At 44.4% G+C, this 20,960-nt stretch overlaps 1 protein-coding gene across 1 annotated transcript in view; it reads right to left on the bottom strand.

The window, feature by feature from the left end:
• tgfbr3 (transforming growth factor, beta receptor III) overlaps positions 1 to 20,960 on the bottom strand; it is a 69,830-nt gene that overhangs the window by 26,065 nt on the left and 22,805 nt on the right. The window contains exons 3-4 of the mRNA XM_035647256.2: positions 19,844 to 20,031; positions 6,981 to 7,118 (exon numbers count right to left, since the gene is read on the bottom strand). Of these exons, the coding sequence (XP_035503149.2) occupies positions 6,981 to 7,118; positions 19,844 to 20,031 (326 nt within the window). The remainder of the gene's footprint in view (positions 1 to 6,980; positions 7,119 to 19,843; positions 20,032 to 20,960) is intronic.

Raw genomic sequence — 20,960 nt, forward strand, 5'->3', positions numbered from 1 at the left:
GTCACCAGGGGCAGTAAATACTGAGGCCGCGGAGGCAGACTCTATCGAAGAACTCACGTCGATTTTTTTTTATTTTTAGTGTGTTTACTATGATAAGGAGGAAGACGGAGGAAGACAGCGAGGAGAGGAGAGAGAAGTGGTGGCTTCAGGCGATTAGGGAGGGGCTGGGGTTCTCTGCGCTAACCCTCGCCAAGCTCAGCAGAGTTTATCAGTTTAATTGCGGGAATATGACTGTAATTAGTCGCAAGGAATTAGAGGGGAAAGCCTGAAAGTCAAATTAGCTCCAGGCCTTCCAGAGCGCTGGAAACCTCAGGAATTTGAAAGAGGGAAGCGAGAGACCCACTCTGGGCTTTAACAAACTCTCTCTCCCTCCCTCCCTCGCTCTGCATGCCCAGTTCCATAGACCAAAACGGACTCAAAATTCAAAAAAGCAAAGAGCAATTTCTGTCATGGGCTTCAATAGAATATATAAATATACTATACTGCACAGTATTTATATCAACCGTCACTCAGTACTGTTACTTTTGTTGCTAATGCGCTCACTCACAGAAAACTACTGCCACCATGACAATCTGATGGGATTTGAATTTGAACTGGAGCATAGCATGCTTTGACGACTTTTTTGTTTATTCTCATTTCAGCAATTCCTGGCAGCACATCTAAAAGATCCCTTTATCGCTTTCACGCTGGCCTCATGACCAATCAAGGCTCTCATGTCCGTCTCTCGCCTCCTGCCAGCCGAAGCTTATCCCCAACTATACGAAAATATGGCTCATCCCTCATTAAGCAATCTGTTGTCCGTTATTTCCAACAAACTCGGCCTTGACGGGCCTTGTAATGTGCTCTGATGTTGAGATACATGAACAAAAATGGACGTTACCTTGACTTAAGAGGAATTCCTCAGACTTGGCAGCTGAGATCAAACGAGGAATGCGGAGGAGAAGTTTGCCTCTTACCATGGGGACTGAGAATGCTTTCGATGCGGGTAATGGTAGAAACTCATGCGCCCGTGTTTGTAATGGTATCAGCAGGCAGGCGTGTTCATTCAGCAACCTAAATGGCAAATTGTTGACTTCGATAATAAGAAATGTGTGTTGGTTCACTATCACACATATCTGAGGCTCTTTGACATTGTAAGATAACACCTTTCTTCATCATCTGTGATAATGTGCTACAGTAGTCCTGAGTATATTCCATCAGCATGTCATGGCTGTATATGAAGTCAAAAAGAGAGGGCGTGCCGCATGTTTGAGATCCTCCAATCCTGCACTGCGTTCTCACCGAGCAACACCCTGAGCCTGGAAAAGCACAAATAGCTGTTTGGAAATGAAGAGGTGTTACAAACAGAGAAGGGGGGGAGGAAAAGTGACGAAAGTGTTGATAGATAATATGAGCACGCAATCACTCTCTGGTGATATTGATGTGATAAACACTTTAGTGGCTGACTCGCTCTCGCTCTCGGTGAGATACAGTACAGGGAGCTTGTCACGCAGTCGTGGACGTGTTCCTATGAACTGGCAGGCTCTGTTGTGGACAAAACAATACCATATGTCTCCGCGCCACTCTGCCGTTCCTGTCTCCGAAATAAAAACCAATGGTGGCTACCCGTGGTTTCCATTAGCAGTTACACTGAGGAGAGGAGGCCTCATACTACGAACCCTCGAAATTCAGGAGTGAAAAGGCAACACTTGGCAAACAAACAATAGGCGACTCAAGCCAACAGCAAAACTTGACAGTGTTGTTCCATCAAGAGTCATAAAAGGTTTTGCTGCCGATCAAGCCTTTCGGGCAGAGATGCAAACACAACCCTGCCTCCCACAAATCCCCCAAAAGACACATATACATTCAGCCACAAAGTCAACACAGCGCGCTCTGCACATGTGTCTCGCTTTCAATCCCCGCGTCCCTTGGTAAAATAAAATTTGGCCCAGTGTCAATGTTCATATTTCACGTCATTTTAGACCCATGACGATTGCGGCCTGCTGCCGATTGACAGGGAGTGCCGCGCAGAACATGTTTTACAACAAAAGTCTGGATTCTGGCGTTTTAAAAGCCCGACAGGGTCGAGTGGCCAACAGCAACAGTGTGCTCAGCGTCTCTGAAGCGCTTCCAGGCAGCCCATCTGTGTCCGCCGAGCTGAAGAGTGCTGGGACCAGGAAACGAGGACTGGCAGCCCTGATTCAGAGTCCAATCAGCCCCAGGAAAAAGCCTCTCCTGTGGAGGGACAGAGTCAGGGAGGTCTGGCGTGGCGACGGGCTTTTCTGTCCTGAAGGGTTCAGCCCACAACCGGTCCCCCTCGGCTTGCGTCGCTCTGCCCTCTCACCACAGCAACTTCTCACGTGCACCTGAGAGGTGCGGCTCACAAAGTGCGTGAGTTGGCCAGGCCTCAAATACGCAAAGACTTCTTTGCATCTGTAGTCACGGTACATGTATACTCCTGTGGCTGATGCAAGTTTTTAATTTAATTGACTGCTTGGCGAAAAAAAAAACCCTCCCCAAAGTGATTATCCAATCATAACATAGCAACCATAACTACGTACGGCGGGCCTGCCAAGCGTCAGGTTTCACCACATGCTGGAGCGGTGCGCACACACGGCTGGAGAAACAAAGAAACTCAGCACTTTAAGAGTTTGAAGGGGTGGTTTTCTTCTTTTTCTTTTTTAGCCTTTTTAAAAGCCAGAAAAATAAAGAATAAAAGGTTGTGTAAGGAACGTAGTAAACTGCACGTTTACTGACTTTTACAGAGGCACGTCAAGCTAACTAGCTTACAGCCTGAAGTAATGATGGGGCACATCATTAACTGTCTACATGACTTTATGGGGTCACAGGGTATACAAAAACCAATCCAAAGTCTGGTTGTACTTCACCAAAGTCGATGGAGACAACGCTCGTTGCCACAACAAATGATTTCCAGGAAAAGGCGGTAACACCAGTGTAACACCTGTCGAAAACGTTTAGTGAAAGTGAAAGTACACTCTACTTCTGCTGGTCCAAGTCAAAGACCGGATCTGTTATTTTTTTTACTGTCACTTGTATTTTTTGGGGGGGAGCGTAGATGGTGCGAAAAATTCTGATTCAGGTCGTGGATTGTGATTCTATCTCAAAAGAGGGCCACACGATCTTTTGGCCAGATCGCCCAACCCTACCGACCGATACAACGTTTGGCCGATTATATTGATTATATCACTAACATATCGTGTCGGCTGATAGGACCTTTTCACAGACATATCGGTATCAGCGCTTATGTACACTGATATGAAATCATTTATTGTACAGAATAAACCACGCAGGATTTTGTTTTTGCATTTATGTTTAGTTACTAAATTAGTTACAAACTAAATTATGTTTATTTTCTTGATTCAAGTTCTATATATTTGTTTTATATGTTTTCTTTTCATTTATATTTATTTATGATAAAGTTTATGGTTAAACTAAAATATCAAGCCTCAATAAGATTTCTTTGTGATAAAGGTTTGATAAAGACATCTTAGAAATCATTGACAGATTAATAAATCAGCCGATGTATTGGTATTGGGTATCTCATGCTCCTTAATATTGAAATCGGCCCCCAAACATCCATATCGGTGGGGCTTTAATACTTAACAGCTCATTCGAGTGTTGTGATAGGAGGGAATCTCAACAGTTGACAAATAAAAGGCAGGCGGTGGCGAGGATGCCGGGTGTTGTGTGAGATCTGCGGCATGTTAAGTGTCATGTCACTGCGGAGAGAACCTTAGAAGAGGAGGGACATCTGGGACCCCTCTGGGCTCTGTGGCTATGTGAAAGACAGGCCGCTGGATAAGATACCAAAAGCTTTCTCTGCCCAAAGGGCTCAGTGCTGTCGCTCAATCAGAAAAATACTTAACACCTAATTCAGCAGGGGCCCATGGAGTCAACACAGTGACTGCAGGGGCCTCCCTTTTTCACTGTCAAGAATCCCTTTATCTGTCCTCGCCCCACTTGAGAAAGTGAAGGATGAACACGGTAATACATCAGTTTTGTCTCAGAAGAGATGTTTTTTTATGTCCAGCAGCAACTGTGAACTAATGCACATTCCGCGAAAACAGTCTATGAATCGTATTAATATTTCAAAAGGAAGCAACCTTTTTTTAATTTTGAGATTAAAATGTGAAAAAGCCTCTACTCTCATTAGCCACGGAGCAACAGCTCTGGCTGGACTGTGGGTTTTTAATGATGGTTGTCAGCTGTTCTCTGTCTGCCACCACTGACAAGGGGAGACATTTAGTGTGATGCCGACCTTCTGCTATCCACAAAAAAAAAAAAAAACACCCGTCTCACTGGCCACACATTATCACAGCTTAGGAAAATACACGCAGGCCAGATGCACATCCATCTCTGTGAACGGCATCGCAGCTTTTCTTGACATGAGAACACAGGAAATGATAATTAAAGGGAGTTTTTTTGGCACCCGAGCCTCGTGTGTTGTGTGTTTCTCTGAGAGCTGCGATCCCCACTCGGGCACATACAAATTATAAAAAGTGTTCCAGTTCACTTCACATATTGCTTAGTCAACTTTGCACTGGCCGCAAAAATGACTTTATTCAAGGCTAGGGTTTGGTTCATTAAAGTTTAAGCATTCACTTAAAAGAAAGATTAATTTGTTTGATAGATAACTACCCCTGTCCTCCAACTATCCATTTAACAACATTTTGTATTGTACGGTGATCAATACCATGTCTGCATTATAAAAGTCACATGTCAGATGAGCCTAAAAACGTTCAAAAAGGTCGAGAAGAGACATATTAATACTATGTTCTAAATACCAAAGGGGCGGGAACACACAACTCTTTATATAATCTGTGTGTGTGTGTATACTGTAGATGAGCCTGTGCATAATGCAAGGATTTTGCGATGAATGTGCATTCCTCTTCTCCGTGCCACACTGGCTTTCAGGTTGTGAGCAGTAAGCACGAAAACACTCCGCCACATGTGGAAACAATCGGTGTACCTGATAGAGTTTTCTAACAGAGTGCTGTGGTGTTAACGCACAACTGAAAATGATTACTTCTCGGGGGTCAAAGACACGGGAAAGCCTCTGGAGCATATAAAGGCAAGGACACGAGTTTTCATTGCAATATAGTGCAGTTAAGCCGCAGTTGAGGATTGTGGGGCTCATTCTGCGATGATTTTCTCATGTAATACACAGGCTTAGAACAAGGGCACCGAGGCAGTCCATTTTTACTTTTTTCTTCTTTCTTTTTTAGTTCCCTGTGAAGGTCCCCTGGTACCTTTACTAAATATGGCTTGCTCTCCAGGGGACCTGGCTCCATCTCCACCGAGGTGCCCCCTCACCAAAATGTCTCCTCTTCCCTCCCCCTCATGTGCCCTGGTACTAAAACAAACCTCCACGGAGCTATCTTTTGATGTCGCTGACAAGTTTAAAGCAGGAAAAAGTGACAGTCACTTTTGAGTTACAGAATAAAGCAAGTTTTTTACTCTAACAAATGAAAAGCTGAGGTCATGGACAATAAAAGTCACCATTCATCAACTTTTAATACACTCAGAGGTTTGGCTGCTTCAGTCTTGCATGGTCTTGTGTGACAAGTGGCCATATCAATAGTAAAGATGGTAGTACATTAGCAAACTTTAAATAGATGCTGCGACTAACCTTGATGAGCCTACTCTTGTTACACTACATTTTAACATATTACACAAGAAACTCAAGAGAATCTTGAGAAATTAAGGCAAATCCATATGTAAAGTTGTCCTGTAATTACCACTCGTGGCCATAGTGGCCGCAGTTCAGCAATAGTTACACCGACTCACCTTAAAGGTGCAGTAAGCGATTTTGGAGAAAGCTTGTTTCTCTCTTTGTTGTTGTTGTGATTTTTTACTGCTCTGGCCGGGCTAAGACCTCAGGTATGGGAGACCGATGCGCTAACAGCTAGGCCAAAACCGTGTGTTTAAAGCGACACCCGTGGGCAGGTCTATTAAGGCGTCGACAAATGATGTTTACAAACTGTATTCGCAGTGTTGCGTGGTGCGGTCCGCACCATTTTTTTTCCTCCAATCAACAGAGGCAGGGCTGAGACGAAAACCCAGATTCTTTTTCGGTGCGCACACAGAACCGTCAGCTAACGGGCCACGAGGAAATAATCGATGATTTTTACAAAACAAGTATTGCTTTAGAATCACTTACTGCCCCTTTAATTTAGTGACTTGTTCATTGAATGAGTGTCTTGCTGAAATTTGGTTCGAAACAAGCTCCTGTGATCCAAATTATGTTTCGGGTTTCAGCAAACAATCAGTGGGTGATGGGAGAGATCAACTCCCCTTTTCAGCAGAGCTTCACGGGTTTGGTGTTTGCTACCACACATTCTCCGTTGTTAGGGTGTTCATGGTAGAGGAATACGCGCTGAATGATCTAAACAGCTGCCAAGCTATCAACAGGGCCTGTTAGAGGGAGGGAGGGAGGGAGGGAGGGACGCTGTGGGAATATGGCTCTGTGGTTGTGGAGTGTGAATAAAGGCTGACAAAGCACATTTCACCGTTTTAGATAAACATGTTCTACACCCTGACATGAGGGAGTGATGCTGGTTTGATTTTGCAATGATGGAAATAACAAAACTCTTGCAATCACATGTACTTTTAATTACTGAATCCTTTGATATGAATCAGAGTTTTCATACGAATCCAACTTGAGTTCCATTTAATCTAATCTACCTCCCTAATTATCAAAGAAAATATTTAAGGTCCATCTGTTACATACACCTCTGAGAAGAGTTAGCGGATTTAACATCTAGGATCGAGACTAACGACTGGCCAGGTCAAAACTTCTATCATGGGAAACTTGTTTTGATGTGCGCGGGGAAAGGCCTCCTTTACAAATTTACACAACTTACAAATATTTCACCCGGAGAAGAGGGCTACTGAAGTGGTAGTACGGTTTAGCCTGTGAGGAAATGAATACGCAGTTTTAGGAAGTGGGATTTAAAGGCTTTTAGTTATGCTGGACTCACATGAAAGGTATGTTTGATGCCCAGGGCCAGGTTCTCTGTCTTGATCTTCCAGATCAGTGGTTGGGGGGAGTTAAGCACGAAGACCAGGGGCTTCTGGTGGCGCAGCAGAGACTGGATGGGCTTCAGATGCAAGTCAACCTGGTGAGGCAAAAAAGAAAAGGGAAAAAAAAAGGGTCACATAAAGGAACAACACACTGGTATACTGGGGAAGAGACAGAAACAGAGAAAATTCCCGTGAAGTTCAGTCACAGTACATCCCACGTCCCATTCCACGCACTGCGCGAACGTCAAAGCATTGATTGATTGATTTTTGCTCATGTTCTCAAAAAAACATGAAGCAGTTACTCTCCCCGTGTAATTGCAGCACCATCATGTTGTACATTTTTCTAGTTTATCTGGCTTTTGTTTATGCACTCGCTTTGCTGATAAACTCACAAAGACGGCACGCCGTGTTCTCCCTAAAAGGCACTTGCCTCGCTCTGATATGAAGTCGCAGTGGGATCTGAACTTTCACACAGTGGAGTCTTTGTTTAACGGGGGGGGGGGGGGAGTGGCGGGTCTCTACAACATGCAACTATGCCTTTAATTCTCAGACTGCCATTAAGATAGATTTTTCACAGTCTGTTGGTGATGCGGGGAAAACAAACTTGATGTTTTGTTTCTTTGGTTCTGTTTTGTTTTCGGTGTTAAGCTTGTCTGAATCGTTTGGACCAAAACATCTCAGTGGGTTCAGGGCCCGATCACTCACTGAACCCAGACACATCTCGGGCAGGGATCAGTCTTACCATTGTCCTCTTTCAACTTTTTTAAATAGTCCTCTATAGCTGGCAATCACGGGCTCTTCTCTCTCAACAACTGTTAGGAGCTGACACTATCTCTCTAGGCCTCTGTATTCCCAGACTAATCATATCAGCATCATCCTGTTGATCAGTGAATAAAAGCCTGTAAATCACTAATTCGACCCACAAGGACTCACATTATACCTACAATGAGCCCGACAGCAACTTCATCAGTCACGGCTCGCAAAAATATTTGATTCGCTTTGTGTGATAAAAGCGGCCTTTGTGCTTCCACTGAGGATAATAATGGAAATGACCATCTATAATTACAATGATGGAGATTGTAGAAAATTAGTTGACAAGTTCAATATTTAACAGTGTCTGAATGCATTTAAAGCATGAAGAGCTGTATTGTTCATACCAATAATTTGTTTGGATGTTATGGTCTGTATATCAACAAGATGGAGCGCTCTATCATAAATGGAAACTGTTCCTATTACCATACCAGTGCATTTCTACTTCTTTAGTCATGGCAAATCATATTTAAAAACAGTCCTGTTCTCTTTTTGACTGATTTGTTTATGGACTGGAGGCCAATCAATGTGGATTTTTGGAGGCTGATGTCGATACCGATATCAGGAAGTTACAATTTTGTGATACTGATATATCGTCCGATATATATATATATATATATATACTGTATATTGGAGAAAAAAAAACTGCCAAGGATTTCTACGACATTGTTATACAACCTTTATGACAAAGAAATGTAATTGAGGCTTCATTATTTAAGAGCTTAATTATGAATAACTATAAGTAAAATGAAAAAGAAAAAATAACCAATTATATAGAACTTGAATTAAGAAAATTAAACAAATTAGGAACATTTTTCTGCATTGTTTATTCTGTAAATAATGACTTACCAACAGTTTGTTGTCATCATAAGGTCAATATTGGAAGACCACTTTTGAATGTCATGATTACATTTGAAAATTATAAGCTATTGTCGAGTATACAACTGCTGTTAAGTGCTCTAATGAGCTTAATTTGCCTTTGTTTTTCCTGCAGTAAAAAAAAAAAGTATCCTAGAAGAACATAAACAACAAGCAACTGCAGACTTATCAGACGTCTTTCATGGTAAAACAAGATTAGATTGTGATTATGCTCAAAAACAAATCTATCGTTACTGCCAACTGGATCTCAGCTGCACTAAAGGGCACGGACCCATTACGCGAGCCAGGTTTTTGGCAAACAACATTTCTCGTTTCATGTTCCTTGACTATGAACACTTGGTCTCAGACTCACCTCTTAAACTGATTACTGGGATTTGAAACACTTTGATTTAGTACTCTTTCATCCCCCTTCTTTTTTGGTGTGTGTGGATATCTGTCTGTTTTTTTAACTGGGCAAATTTCATCAGTGGATGAAGTTAATGTGATGATCAAACAGACCATTCAGGTGAGACGACTTTGTGCTGTTTGACCTTTGAACCCTGGGTAAGCCCTCTTGTCCGTGGTTGTGCTGACCACAGGCACAGGTCAGGTGTTTAATTCACAGATAATAATCACAACTTTGATAACAATTAGAACAACAGAGGAAAAATTCCAATGATATATATTCTCTTGAACTCATTAACTCTTTCCTAGGTAAGATCCACACATTCTCTGAACTTCATCCAGCCAACTGCATGTGGGACTGTTGTCTCCCGCTGCAGAGATGTACGTCACCCAGGCAAAGAGTGATTTTTTGAGTTTTTTGTATTCGGTATATTCTGACAGATATTCTGCGTTCAAAGACTTGTCACCGTGATGCTGCGTGAAGTCATTTAACGAGAGGCGCTGTCAGCAGACAGAGCGAACGTGCTGCATCAAAGCCCTAATTACCAAAACCAGCGCAGATGTAAGCCCCGGAGGAGAGCGAGACAAAAGACCGCGTTTAGCGCCGTGCTCCATGAAAGTGCTGTAAAAATCATTAAAGATCCCCTCAGAGACATGGAAGTGGAAGAAATGACTGAGCGCTTATCTGTGAGGCAAACTGGATGGTGATCCAAACAAACACATCAGAGTTTCTTTTCTTTTTTTTCTATATTTTTGCCCCCCCCCCCCCCCCCTTTTAGTCCAAACTCTGGAAAAAGCGAGCGCATCGGTCCTCAGAGAATAACAACAACCAAGATATAGTCATACCTGGCTTAGCTTTGAGGCCCTGGCTTCGAGAGATGGAAGGGGGAGGCAGAAAGAAAAAAAAGAATGAAGAAGTGAGGGAGAGAGAGAGTTGTAAAAGATGAGGAATTTTAAAACCAGACAGAAACATTTCCAGAAGACGTGAGTCACCTGCAAACACACGCATAAACAGAGAGGAAGAGGGGGAGGAGGGAGAGGAGGTGCCAAGAGGCACTGAGGAGCGAGGGGAAAAAAGGGTAAACTGTGGTAATCATCAATAGTGCTTTTTTTCCGTGATAATAGCAATTCCAAAATCAGGCCTGGGTTGCACAATGTGAGCAATGATCCAGAGTCAACAGCAGCTGATGTGTATCTCCCGCCCATGGAGCTGCCCCTCGCGACGTTCGGTGGGACTGGGTGAGGCTGGTGCACATAGCAAGAGACCCCCGTCACAGAGCCAGGGTGTGGAGAGAGGATGTGCAGAAGCACCAGGCGTCAAAGCATCGAGAGAGAGAGAGAAAGCGGGGGAGAGTCTGCCGGGGGGACCGGAGGCCACGCCTGATTGATTATCGGGAGGCTGGCACAGGGATTTGGGGACCAGTGTGCATTACGGCTAAGGAGCACATTTGCCAGCAGCCAGCGATGGAGGCTTGTCTAGACCTATCGCCTTACTGAAATCGAGCTCCACACAGGGGACGACAGCTGTAGGGGGAGAAGCGCGGCGCGTCACACAGAGCATGCCATTAGTGGTGGTGGCGTGTGTAAACAATGGGAAATGTTTTAAAGAAAACAACGCGGCTTCGGCGTTAAGCTTTAAAATCAGCTCCAACAACAAACATAGCGTCCATCCATCCGTCGTCTACCGCTTCATCCATTTAAGGGTCGCGGGGGGCTGGAGCCAATCCCAGCTGACATTGGGCGAGAGGCGGGGTTCACCCTGGACAGGTCGCCAGCCTATCGCAGGGCCACATACAGAGACGGACAACCATTCACTCTCACATTCACAACTACGGTCAATTTAGAGTCTTCAATGAACCTAACCTCCATTCTGCATGTCTTTGGACTGTGGGAGGAAGCCGGAGTACCCGGAGAGAACCAACGCATACACGGGGAGAACATGCAAACTCCACACAGAAAGGCCCTGGTTGGTTTGAACCGGGATTTGAACCAAGAACCTTCTTGCTGTGAGGCGAAAGTGCCAACCACTACACCACCGTGCAGCCTGGAATGAACACCCAACAGATAAATCCCGCACAAGCCTTTACTGTACGACAGAGCCGCATAGACGGCTTTAGATTTGGATGCCTGTAATTGTAGTGGGTGACACCCTGCGATTCGAGTGCGTTTCACCAACACTGTTATGCGATGCTTTCATAGACAAATATCATGCCCGGCACCCGTAAACCAAAAGTCGCCCCGTGCAGTCAGAGCTCAGTATCAGCGCGGCTCAGTGTCCTTGCAGGAAAAAGGGAGTTTCCTCTATTGACAGAGCTAATTAAGTGCCCGATGATCCCGGGCGATTCAGAGAAAACCCAAAACATCCTTTAATTAGACAAGAAGTAGGAGTAATCTCCCTCCCAGGAAATAATAATTCAGCTTCAGCAGGAAAGACAGCAACATGTAATCCATGGCGTAAACATACCGAGCGGTGTCTGAATAATAACCCAGCTGGCTTGGTATGAGTTTAGACAGACTGATATCCAGGACAATAATGAAAAGCAAATTAGCGTTCAAAAACTCGCTGGGCAAACTGAAACCTGTGACACTGCGAAAGCTGAAAACAAAGAGGGAGCCAAGAACCATGAACTACAAAGTCATGGCCACAAAGGGAGAAAGGCGCACAGCCTGGGACCAATCATGTGTTATCTGATGTGTGTCTATGTGCGTGTGTCTTGTCTGCCTGGATCTTGGTTCTTTCTGGATCACTGGTAGTGTACAGAGGGAAGGGGAGCCAGGGCAAAGGGGCTCAGTGACAGGGGGGGAGGCAAACCAAAACCTGTTGAGCACTCTTATCAGTGCCACCCACATATTTTGCGCACGATGGGGATGCTATACCTGAACTGTGATGGTAATCGGCCTGCACTCGAGCTCAAGGCCGCGCCGCAAAAAGAACACAGGCTGTAAAGACATCACGGTGAGACGGGGGCCCTCTGGATAGAAATCTTTTGAGTGATACGGCAGATTGGCAGGACATGCCGAAGAAAACAACTCGGCAATGAGGCAAGAGGTCAGGAGGACAGGCCGAGATATAACTGATTAGATTGAAAAAACAAGCTGAAAAAAAATCTATGTTAGGAAATCAGTATATATACAGTGTTTATTTTGACTTTGAGTTTTTATTCGTTCTTCTCACTTGATTTATATTTCATAACGTCAGCTAACATTTTTCCTGAGGAGTTTATGGTCTCAAGTCTTCTCCGATACAGCATGATGTTCATTTTGTAAATAGTGGTGTCCTTTAGACTTAAATAGATAAAGCACTATAGCGTGGATACAGCTTGATTGACAGCTGGTCCATCCAGTCGGTGCATGGTTGCAGGCGTAGGTGGGCGCGCAGGGGTCAAGTCAAAATACGAAACTAGAGGCTTTTCAAAACGGCAGTTCACTTGGTTGCCACTTGGTGGAATACAAACTTAACATTCCAATATGTCCTCTGAAACATTTACTTAAATCAGTAACAACTGAAAAAACATGTCAGCGTCCTGCAAAAGTGGAGAAATAAAATACACATACGTAGGCTATACAGTCTCCTGGCAATCCATGTTTCTCTCCGATTTCAGTCAGCGGCTGCCAAGGGAGCCCTCCACCCAGAGGACTGGAGCATAGATGCTGTTTCCACATAAATGTCTAGAACTAGATTCAGCCTTAAAGTATGCACACTTCCTACAGCATCTTTAAAGTTTATATTCCCTTTCAACAGTCGCAACCCTCTGTCTACATTATAAAACACATTCACATCGGGAGAGCTCCTGGGAGGGAATTCAGTCCCGGTGTGCAGTTTGTCCCGTGCAACTCATATCTGACACTGAGCTCTCGCCGGCTGTTTGTGCCTGGTGAGCTCCTCCAGCTTGCCACTCGCGCAGTCAAAAGATATCCTGCAAAAAATTCCAGCTGATAAAACAATCCTCCGCTCCCTGCCTCTCCCTGATTCGGAGCCAGGGTCTGCGTTTGATGTTGGCCCCTGGTAAACTGATTAGAGAAAGATGGCCGTGTTGAGATATCGCTGGCCCCTTTTGTTTATTTTCCACCCCATCACCCGACTTAATGCCCAGACAGGCCTCCTTTTTTTGGAAGTTGCTTATTTTTGGTTTGAAGCAATGTGGGAACAAGGTGCCTTGTTGCCGAGCTCTGCATCAAGGCAGATGTAGCGCTGGGTTGTTAGCGGGGAGCAAAAGGGCCCTTTGGCATGTGACAGAGGGGAACATATGGAAATATGCTCAAACCCGATACCTACACCATCGCACCAAGGGCCAAGGGGAACAGAAGAGAACACGCGGGGATGAGGTCATTGTTTAGGTAGAGCGTACGTGGCAAAACACCAACACCTTCAGGTCAATAGTCAACCCTGCGAATAGATATTTGGCCTTAAAATCCCAAGGGGTTCAAAGTTTGAATGAAATACGAGTACAGACTCCAGTCTGCGGCGCATTTGTTCTCTCACTCCAGAAGATTAGACGCTCTTCATACAGCCTAATTTGACTATTTGAGGAAACCACTGACTTCTGAAACACACACACCCAACCTGGCACTACAGGCTTCACTACGACCGGACAGCTCAGCCAACAGTAACTTTACTAGACCTATCCAGGGTTACTGCCTTTCCCCATCTGGCCCGTCTCTCTTCCGAAGCACACATGGATAGAGAAGAGAGAGAAAGAGGAAAAAAAGGCTTCTGCTACTTGATCAGGACAGTCGAAGCTGAGGATATCATCACTCTTTGTCTCAGACGAACGTGAATAACACTTAACTCGGGTCAAACAAATTATTCTCCAGGTGCGCTTTTGTCCATGCTGGTCATTTATGGGAAAGGAGAGTGAGGAGGCCGCGAAACAAACAGCCCACTGTCTGAAAGAAATGTTGAGTGAAAAGCCAGAGTATGATAAAAAAAAATCAAAAAATCAATAGTTGAAATCCCAAAGTAGCCGTTATAAAGCCCGGTCATGAAATCCCCCTGTGGTGTAACTATGCTCAGTGGGCATTGTCTGAGGTGGTTATCATTTCAGAGTGTACAGAAAACGACACAACATGCACTATTAATAAAATTAATATTCACCTAATTGGACCAATGCAGCACTGGTTGTTCAGCTGTTGTATCTTGTTTCATGATAATACATAAAATGTATCATCTTTAATCCAATTTCTTCAGAACTGCCGACTGAAATCAGTTGTCAGTTTCATTTTGTCATACGTGTTGGACTAATAGGATTTTGTGAAAGTAAGTAGATCAACCAAAAGTTGTTCCAATTCGTCCTGGGCTAACACGTGAGTGTCGCTGGTACATTTCATTACAATGGGTCATGTTGGTTGTTCAGACGTTGCGCTCTGGACCAAAGTGGCGACCCAGCCGACCTTACAGCAGAGCCTTCTTCCAAACTTGCATCAGTCCCATAACACTTAATGGAGAACAATATTGGACAGAAGAGTGCGAATGTGCGTTATTGAAAACTGTGATTATCACATTTGATTCTTCCAAATTAAAGAGTCCAGCAAACGGCGATTATACTGTGAAAGCGGCACCACAGTGAGACTGAATCCGCCGTGACAATTACAAATGATGATATCAATTTTCAGATCTTATCATGGTTTATCGACAACATCGTAAATTCGCCGTTCACTGGTATTGGGTTTGTGGACATTCTACCGAGTGATTTAAGTCTGTACTTGATTTAGTCTTTTGTTTTTTGGTGAAGCAACACTTGCAAACCTGAAGGCTGAACAATTAGCACGTTCATTCTTCCACACTGACACAAGGGCCCGACAGCTGTTGTTAGTCGTTAATGTGAATCAGCCGCACCGTGATTCATACTTTTATTACGGATGCATCAGGAACGAAGAAGACGATTAACTTACTCGCATGGAGATGCAGTTAACTTCACCTGAGCAGAGATGCACACGCGGCTTCACAAAACGGGAATACTATACCAAAATATTATCGTGTGCACTTCTGGCTTCAAGTGAATGAATGATTACATACTTTCTCCCTCTGGTCTGTTATTCAGCGGTGACTTGCGAGCCCCCGTTAATGTCATGCCCAGTCACTGCTGAGGTGTTCTGTTGCACTTAATAACGCCGCTCTGGTGTGGAGATTGGCCAGGAGCCAAAGTGTGTATTCCGAGTCAGGTCCAGCTGTGCATTTCTTTCCGCGCATAACGGCTCATACCCCTTGGTTAATACCCATACAGAATGGGTTCAACGGCGCGGGCCGGAAACATTTAATTGCTCTCACGTCTTCACTGAAAACATGGGCAAACTGCGAACCGCGACTTTCACATATGGACCTGAGAGAGATGTGAAGCAGGCCTCACACATCGCAGCTGCACGGCCTGTGTGTGTGTGTGTGTGTGTGTGTGTGTGTGTGTGTGTGTCTGTGTATGAATGTGTGTGAATGTGACCGTGTGATTCCCCCTTATCCATATTAATCCATGTGCACCGTGTGCAATGCAGATTTATTCCCCTACCAGGTCAAGGCTTTGCTTCGCAGAAACTTGGTGAGAAGTCACCGGGGCACATCGTGTTCTGCGGCGGCCCCCTCGTCCCAGACAGCCGAAGCTGCAGCCACAGGCACCTCTTGTGCTGAGGGGGCCATCGTTCCAAACACCCATATACAGTCCGTTCCGTGGCCCAGACACCACTTCCTCTTCCTCCCCATCGGCAGAGGTGAGGAGGAGAAGTGGGGGGAAATCTACATAATGGCAGACTGACCAGGCAACTCTCTGCTGTCTTAGAAAATAAGCAAAAAAGGACGCATGTGCCAAAGCAAACAGGGGGGGGAAAGACCCATTACTGTGGGTGAAATCCATGTGCATGCTTCCAAATCTAAGAACCAAAATCGATTAACAGGCTGAAGTTGAGGAGGTGCCCCTAATTGCTGCTGTAAATGAAATACTTCAGTTTTAATGTATTACTTCTACCGGGGAGGTTGTTATTTAGATTTCCCAGGCATATTTCTCTAAATCATCTGAGTTTAGGATGGTCTTCAACCCAGCGACCGAAAGATCTTTTCATTTGGTATTTTTTTTAAATGTCTTTGTTATTATTATTATTATTTTCAAAAATATGTTTTTGTACACTGAGCATAGCCTGAAATGTTTATCTAGGAGTTCTGATACTTCATTTCAATTTTAGACTTTATTTCAAAATATATATATTTCACCATGAAACGAAGTTGCCATCAGAATCCAAGGTAACATTTGTGAATCCACAATGCGGCTATTTTACAAACCTTTTCTGAGCCAGCATTCTGTGGAATATTCTTTATAAAGAGTAGAGGTTGTGGAGTTTCATAGTTCTGTTCCAGAACCTCCTAAACTACTGCAGATTCCAAAGCGGCCAAAGATAAAGAATCAAAGAGCAACATGGTCCTTTTTTTCACATCTTTTTAAGGTGAGAGCAGCCTTGCCCGAATCTGGCAAAGATCTTAAACGGTTTAAAATCGCTTTGGCTTCGAGCAATAATTCCTTTTTTTCCACTGGATTATCACCTCATCCTGTCTTGAAAGAACAGGGCCAGACTGTGTCAATGAGACCGTCTGTCGCCTGGCGAAGGCTGAGCACCGAGCAAGGGGCTGCTTGTGTCCCGAGCACGTCGAATCGTGTGTCCACGTCTCAGGTGGAAAAGTCATCAAGGACCGGGGCGTGAGTGGGCAGAGTGACTGAGTGTCCTTTAGGGGATCTTATCTAATCGCAAGCAGAATCGCCTGCTCAGAACGGGGTTCTGCGGGGCCACTTAATCTCAGCCAGCGCCGGAGTGACCTTCTGCAGCCAAGGCTGTAGGCAAGGGGAACAGACGGCTGGATTTCTACCTCCTCCACACAATTCCTCAGTTGACCACGGAGAAGAGGGTTACACCAAAAGTGACTAAATGGATTTGAAAAGATTGGATGTTGCTAAGGTTTTACTGGGGATTGCATAACAGTAATGCTTTGTCACTTACAGATTTTCAGATTAAATTATTATTCTTATTTAATATATCCAGGATATCTAGGCTCCACCAATCCAGTGGTGAAAAAGCATAAAGTTCGAAGATCCTAAAACTGTAGCGAAGTCACAGGAAAGTAAAAAAAAATTCTTCACTGTTGCACTAACCTGCTTTAAATCCTTATAGATGAACTCTTTAAAAGATGTAAGAATATGAATTCTGGCGAGGAAAAGCACATTCAAATATGTTTTACAGAAAGACCTTGTATCTATGAACCGCTATTTTGTTCATCGCTACCAGCAGAAGAGTCCCTTGACTCTTGGCCAAGTAAAAACAAGACAGTCTGCTTTAACATCAGCGAAAATAAAGCTTTGACTGTCCGCGTGAGTTTAAGAACAGGAAAGATCTTTGTTGCCTGTCGTGTCACAAATCCTTGATGCTTTTGTCTTTGCATTAAACTCAATGATCTGTCCCCCAAAAAAAGGGCCACTCAGACAGCGGGTCTGAGAACTACCTGGAATGCAGGAGACCAACAATCTTATCTGACAGCAGGTGTAGACAAAACCCACTTCGGCTTGTTTTGTGTGAACATCTATCTGCGTCCAATCATGATCCACCTTGACACGAGGATGTCTGCAGCTAGATGAAACGCGGCGAGATGTTGGAAGGACACAAGTCTGCTGGAGTGCCCCGTCGATTTGATTTAAGTTAAGATATGTACACCACTTAAATCCTTAGGTCTGAAAGGTTGTTTTGATGTGACAGAACGAGACCGCAGACCGCACTGTAATTAAATAAACATAAATACTTGGTGATTTATCAGATTCGGGTTACACTGTTTTTCCTTTAAGGTTACTCGTGAAAGTGAACTGTGCTAGTTACTGTCAAGCAGGGAAAAGTAGTTCTTTAGCAAATGCCTCCATTGCAATGGGAATGCTGTGACACAATCTATAGCCCAGCACGACATGAGCAAAAAAATAATAATAATAATCTGACACACATAAAAAGGCCCATAGCTGCTTGAACACCTCCACATTACACATGTGGAGTAAACATGACAGATCACAACCTGTTGTGCTCCTGTTGTGATGACAGAAATGTACAGATTCAGAACAAAGCACAGCTCCTGACATCTGAAGTCAGATCTCTATTTACCTGCTGATGCAGCACATTCACACATATTGTGCGTGTGGATGGCAAGTCCATACATGCTGCTTTTCACACTTCTGTGACTGAGGGGTTGGGGGGTGGGAACTCGGGACAGTTTGAAATACAGAGGCAGCGTTTTTTTTGAAGGCCGTGGGCCCATGATTCATCGTCGAACTATGGCGAACTATGGCGGGGTCGCACCGTGAGGCATGATGTGTAACACCTGAAGACGGGGAGTGGTTTTTAAAAAAAAACAAGACGTTTTGAGTTTTGGAACATTGTCAGGAAATGTGCTCACGGTTTGAGCCGGTGAACCAAACCGTGCGAAACAAACGAGCGGTTGGAAAGTGCCAAACGTTTAAATGACGGATCGCTGTCTTTTTTTTCTTTCTTTTTTCTCACCCTCTAGAGAGTCATGCGTCAGGTAGGGTGAGCCCCGAGGGATCGTCAGGAGAGTCTCCAACAACACTGACATCAAACAGTGGTGCATTGGGGCCAAGTCACAGCACCATTTTAAAAGTAAGGGCAGAGTACATCACGTCGAGTTCATCTTTGGTGAACTTTGTGCCAATAACAAGCCAGAGAGGCTGAGGCAACACGGAGCCCTGTGGGTTCAAAATGGTGGAAGATATCTGGGCGTATCAGATGGGTACAGTAGCACTATACCCACTGTTAAATAACCTCCGAGTGTAAACTGCTCGACAGAAAAGCGATGCTTTGCAGACGGTCATGAGACAGCAGTCAACCGTTCCAGTATATCTTTTAAACAAACTGCGTGAACTTACTGTTCCATTAATGAGTTTGGCAGCAGACGTTTTCCCCTTTTTAATAACTAGTTAGAGTTACTGCCTCGCACTCGTATGCCTCCGCTACCAGTCAAGAAGCAGATTGCTCCCACAGATTATGTCTCTCAAGAGTCATGTAGTATTAGTAGTGAAGGGATTTAATAAAAGGTAATAAGTGTAGTTAATCATAATTAGTGAATGAATTCTTGAGTTATGGCACAAAAAAAAAAATAACTTCATGAGGTCAAGGAGACCTCAGTTCATCCTTGACCTCCATCCTCAAAGGCGCTCCTGAGATATCACAATCACAAAACTGTACAGACGGACCAAGGACGGATATATATATAAATTTAAAAAATATATGCAGGGGCATACAAAGTGCCAGGAGGGTGTAGAAAATAAATATAAGCTCAAACATCTATAGAGACTGACTAGCATGGTAGCTGGTCGGCCAGTAGCTTTAGTGCTTGTGCGGACACGTTAAGGGACTTCAATGTGACCAGGCCTTCACTCCCTCCCTCGCTCTGGACGAGAGGTTTCCTTATGAGGAAAAGGAAAAAGGGACTGGCAGCCATTATCAGATTCATTGATACAAACAGAGCAAACGAAGACAGTGGAAACATCGAGTGCACTTGCATTCTTTATCAGGCTGAACAACAAAAAGTCCAACCTATGCTGCTTTATTAATATTTCACTACTGTATTGTGAGAGCAAATATGGGTTAAAAGGATGGCTGATTGCTTCTCTCCTGTTTAATTTTGGCCCAAAGTCAAGTCTTGACTCCTTTCTGGTATAAAGAGATAATTATGGTGGTGCGAAAATAAGTCTAGTTTCTTTCACTCGAGATGACTCACCTCCGCCGGTGGGCTGTCTGGTCCCTCTGGAGCGCGTCCCCTCAGGTTGATGATGTGGACCTCCTGAGCGAGGCTGGTGGTGCCCCTGCCCGCGCAGCCCGACAGGGCGGTGAAGCTCTTTAGCATGGCCTGCACCGGGTGTGCCATCCCCACCGGCAGCAGCTCACACGGGCTTCGAGACAAAGGCCCTGCGGTAGGGGAAAACCATAAATTTGAAGGATTAAAACACCCAGTCGCACATGATGAAAGCTTGTTTGATTACAAATAAATCTTACAGTTTCTCTCAGTGCCCGAATGTGTAGGTTTTTACTTTGAACAATATATATACTGTATATATATATATAGCATATACATATATAGAGCAGCTCATCTACAGGCTGAGTAAAGAGAAGCCGACTTTACACTTAAAGGGGCAGTGCTGCGATTCCACAACTCACTGAACAACTGAGAGCAGCTGAAGCAGAAGCGAAAGGGTACGTTGAGGTGCACGACCGCGCATGTGAATCAGGTTGCACGGAGCCAATTGTGGTTTCAGAGGAAGCTGCATGAAGTCTGACGAATTGACTCGAGTGACTGAAGCCGCCTTTTGTTGCAAATCATTGCCTCTGCCCTGCTGTTCATCGATATAAACACCATCAACTTAAAACGATGCTGATTTTTTTTATGCAAACTGCCTGACAATGTTAGATATCTTCATCAGCCACGACAGAGATGGACACTTACTCTTTAGTTACTGTGGTACATGTTTTTTATTTAAAATCACACACACACCAGCGCGTCCAGGACAACGACAAAAGAAAATAAAAGACACAGGGACTGAGGTCGGTCAATCGAGCAGAGCAGCACTCAGCATGATGTTAGGACACCGTGTCTGCTGCACAGTCAGCTGTGACGAACGGTTTACTGTACATGTCGGGGACCATGCTCGACTCAAACACATATGTGTTGGGACTGCATTTCCTCTCCTTCAGCCACAAGCTGTCAGGTGGTTAACCGCAGCCGGAGATCTACCTATGTGCAAACTTTCTTTTGCATTTTTTGTCGCCTGCATGACCCACTTTAAAGCACCCGGGGTATAACTTCGCAGATACGTCTCACAAAAAGTCGGGGTGGCACA

Source organism: Scophthalmus maximus, chromosome 13, assembly GCF_022379125.1.
Source record: "Scophthalmus maximus strain ysfricsl-2021 chromosome 13, ASM2237912v1, whole genome shotgun sequence".
Classification (NCBI taxonomy): Eukaryota; Metazoa; Chordata; class Actinopteri; order Pleuronectiformes; family Scophthalmidae; genus Scophthalmus; species Scophthalmus maximus.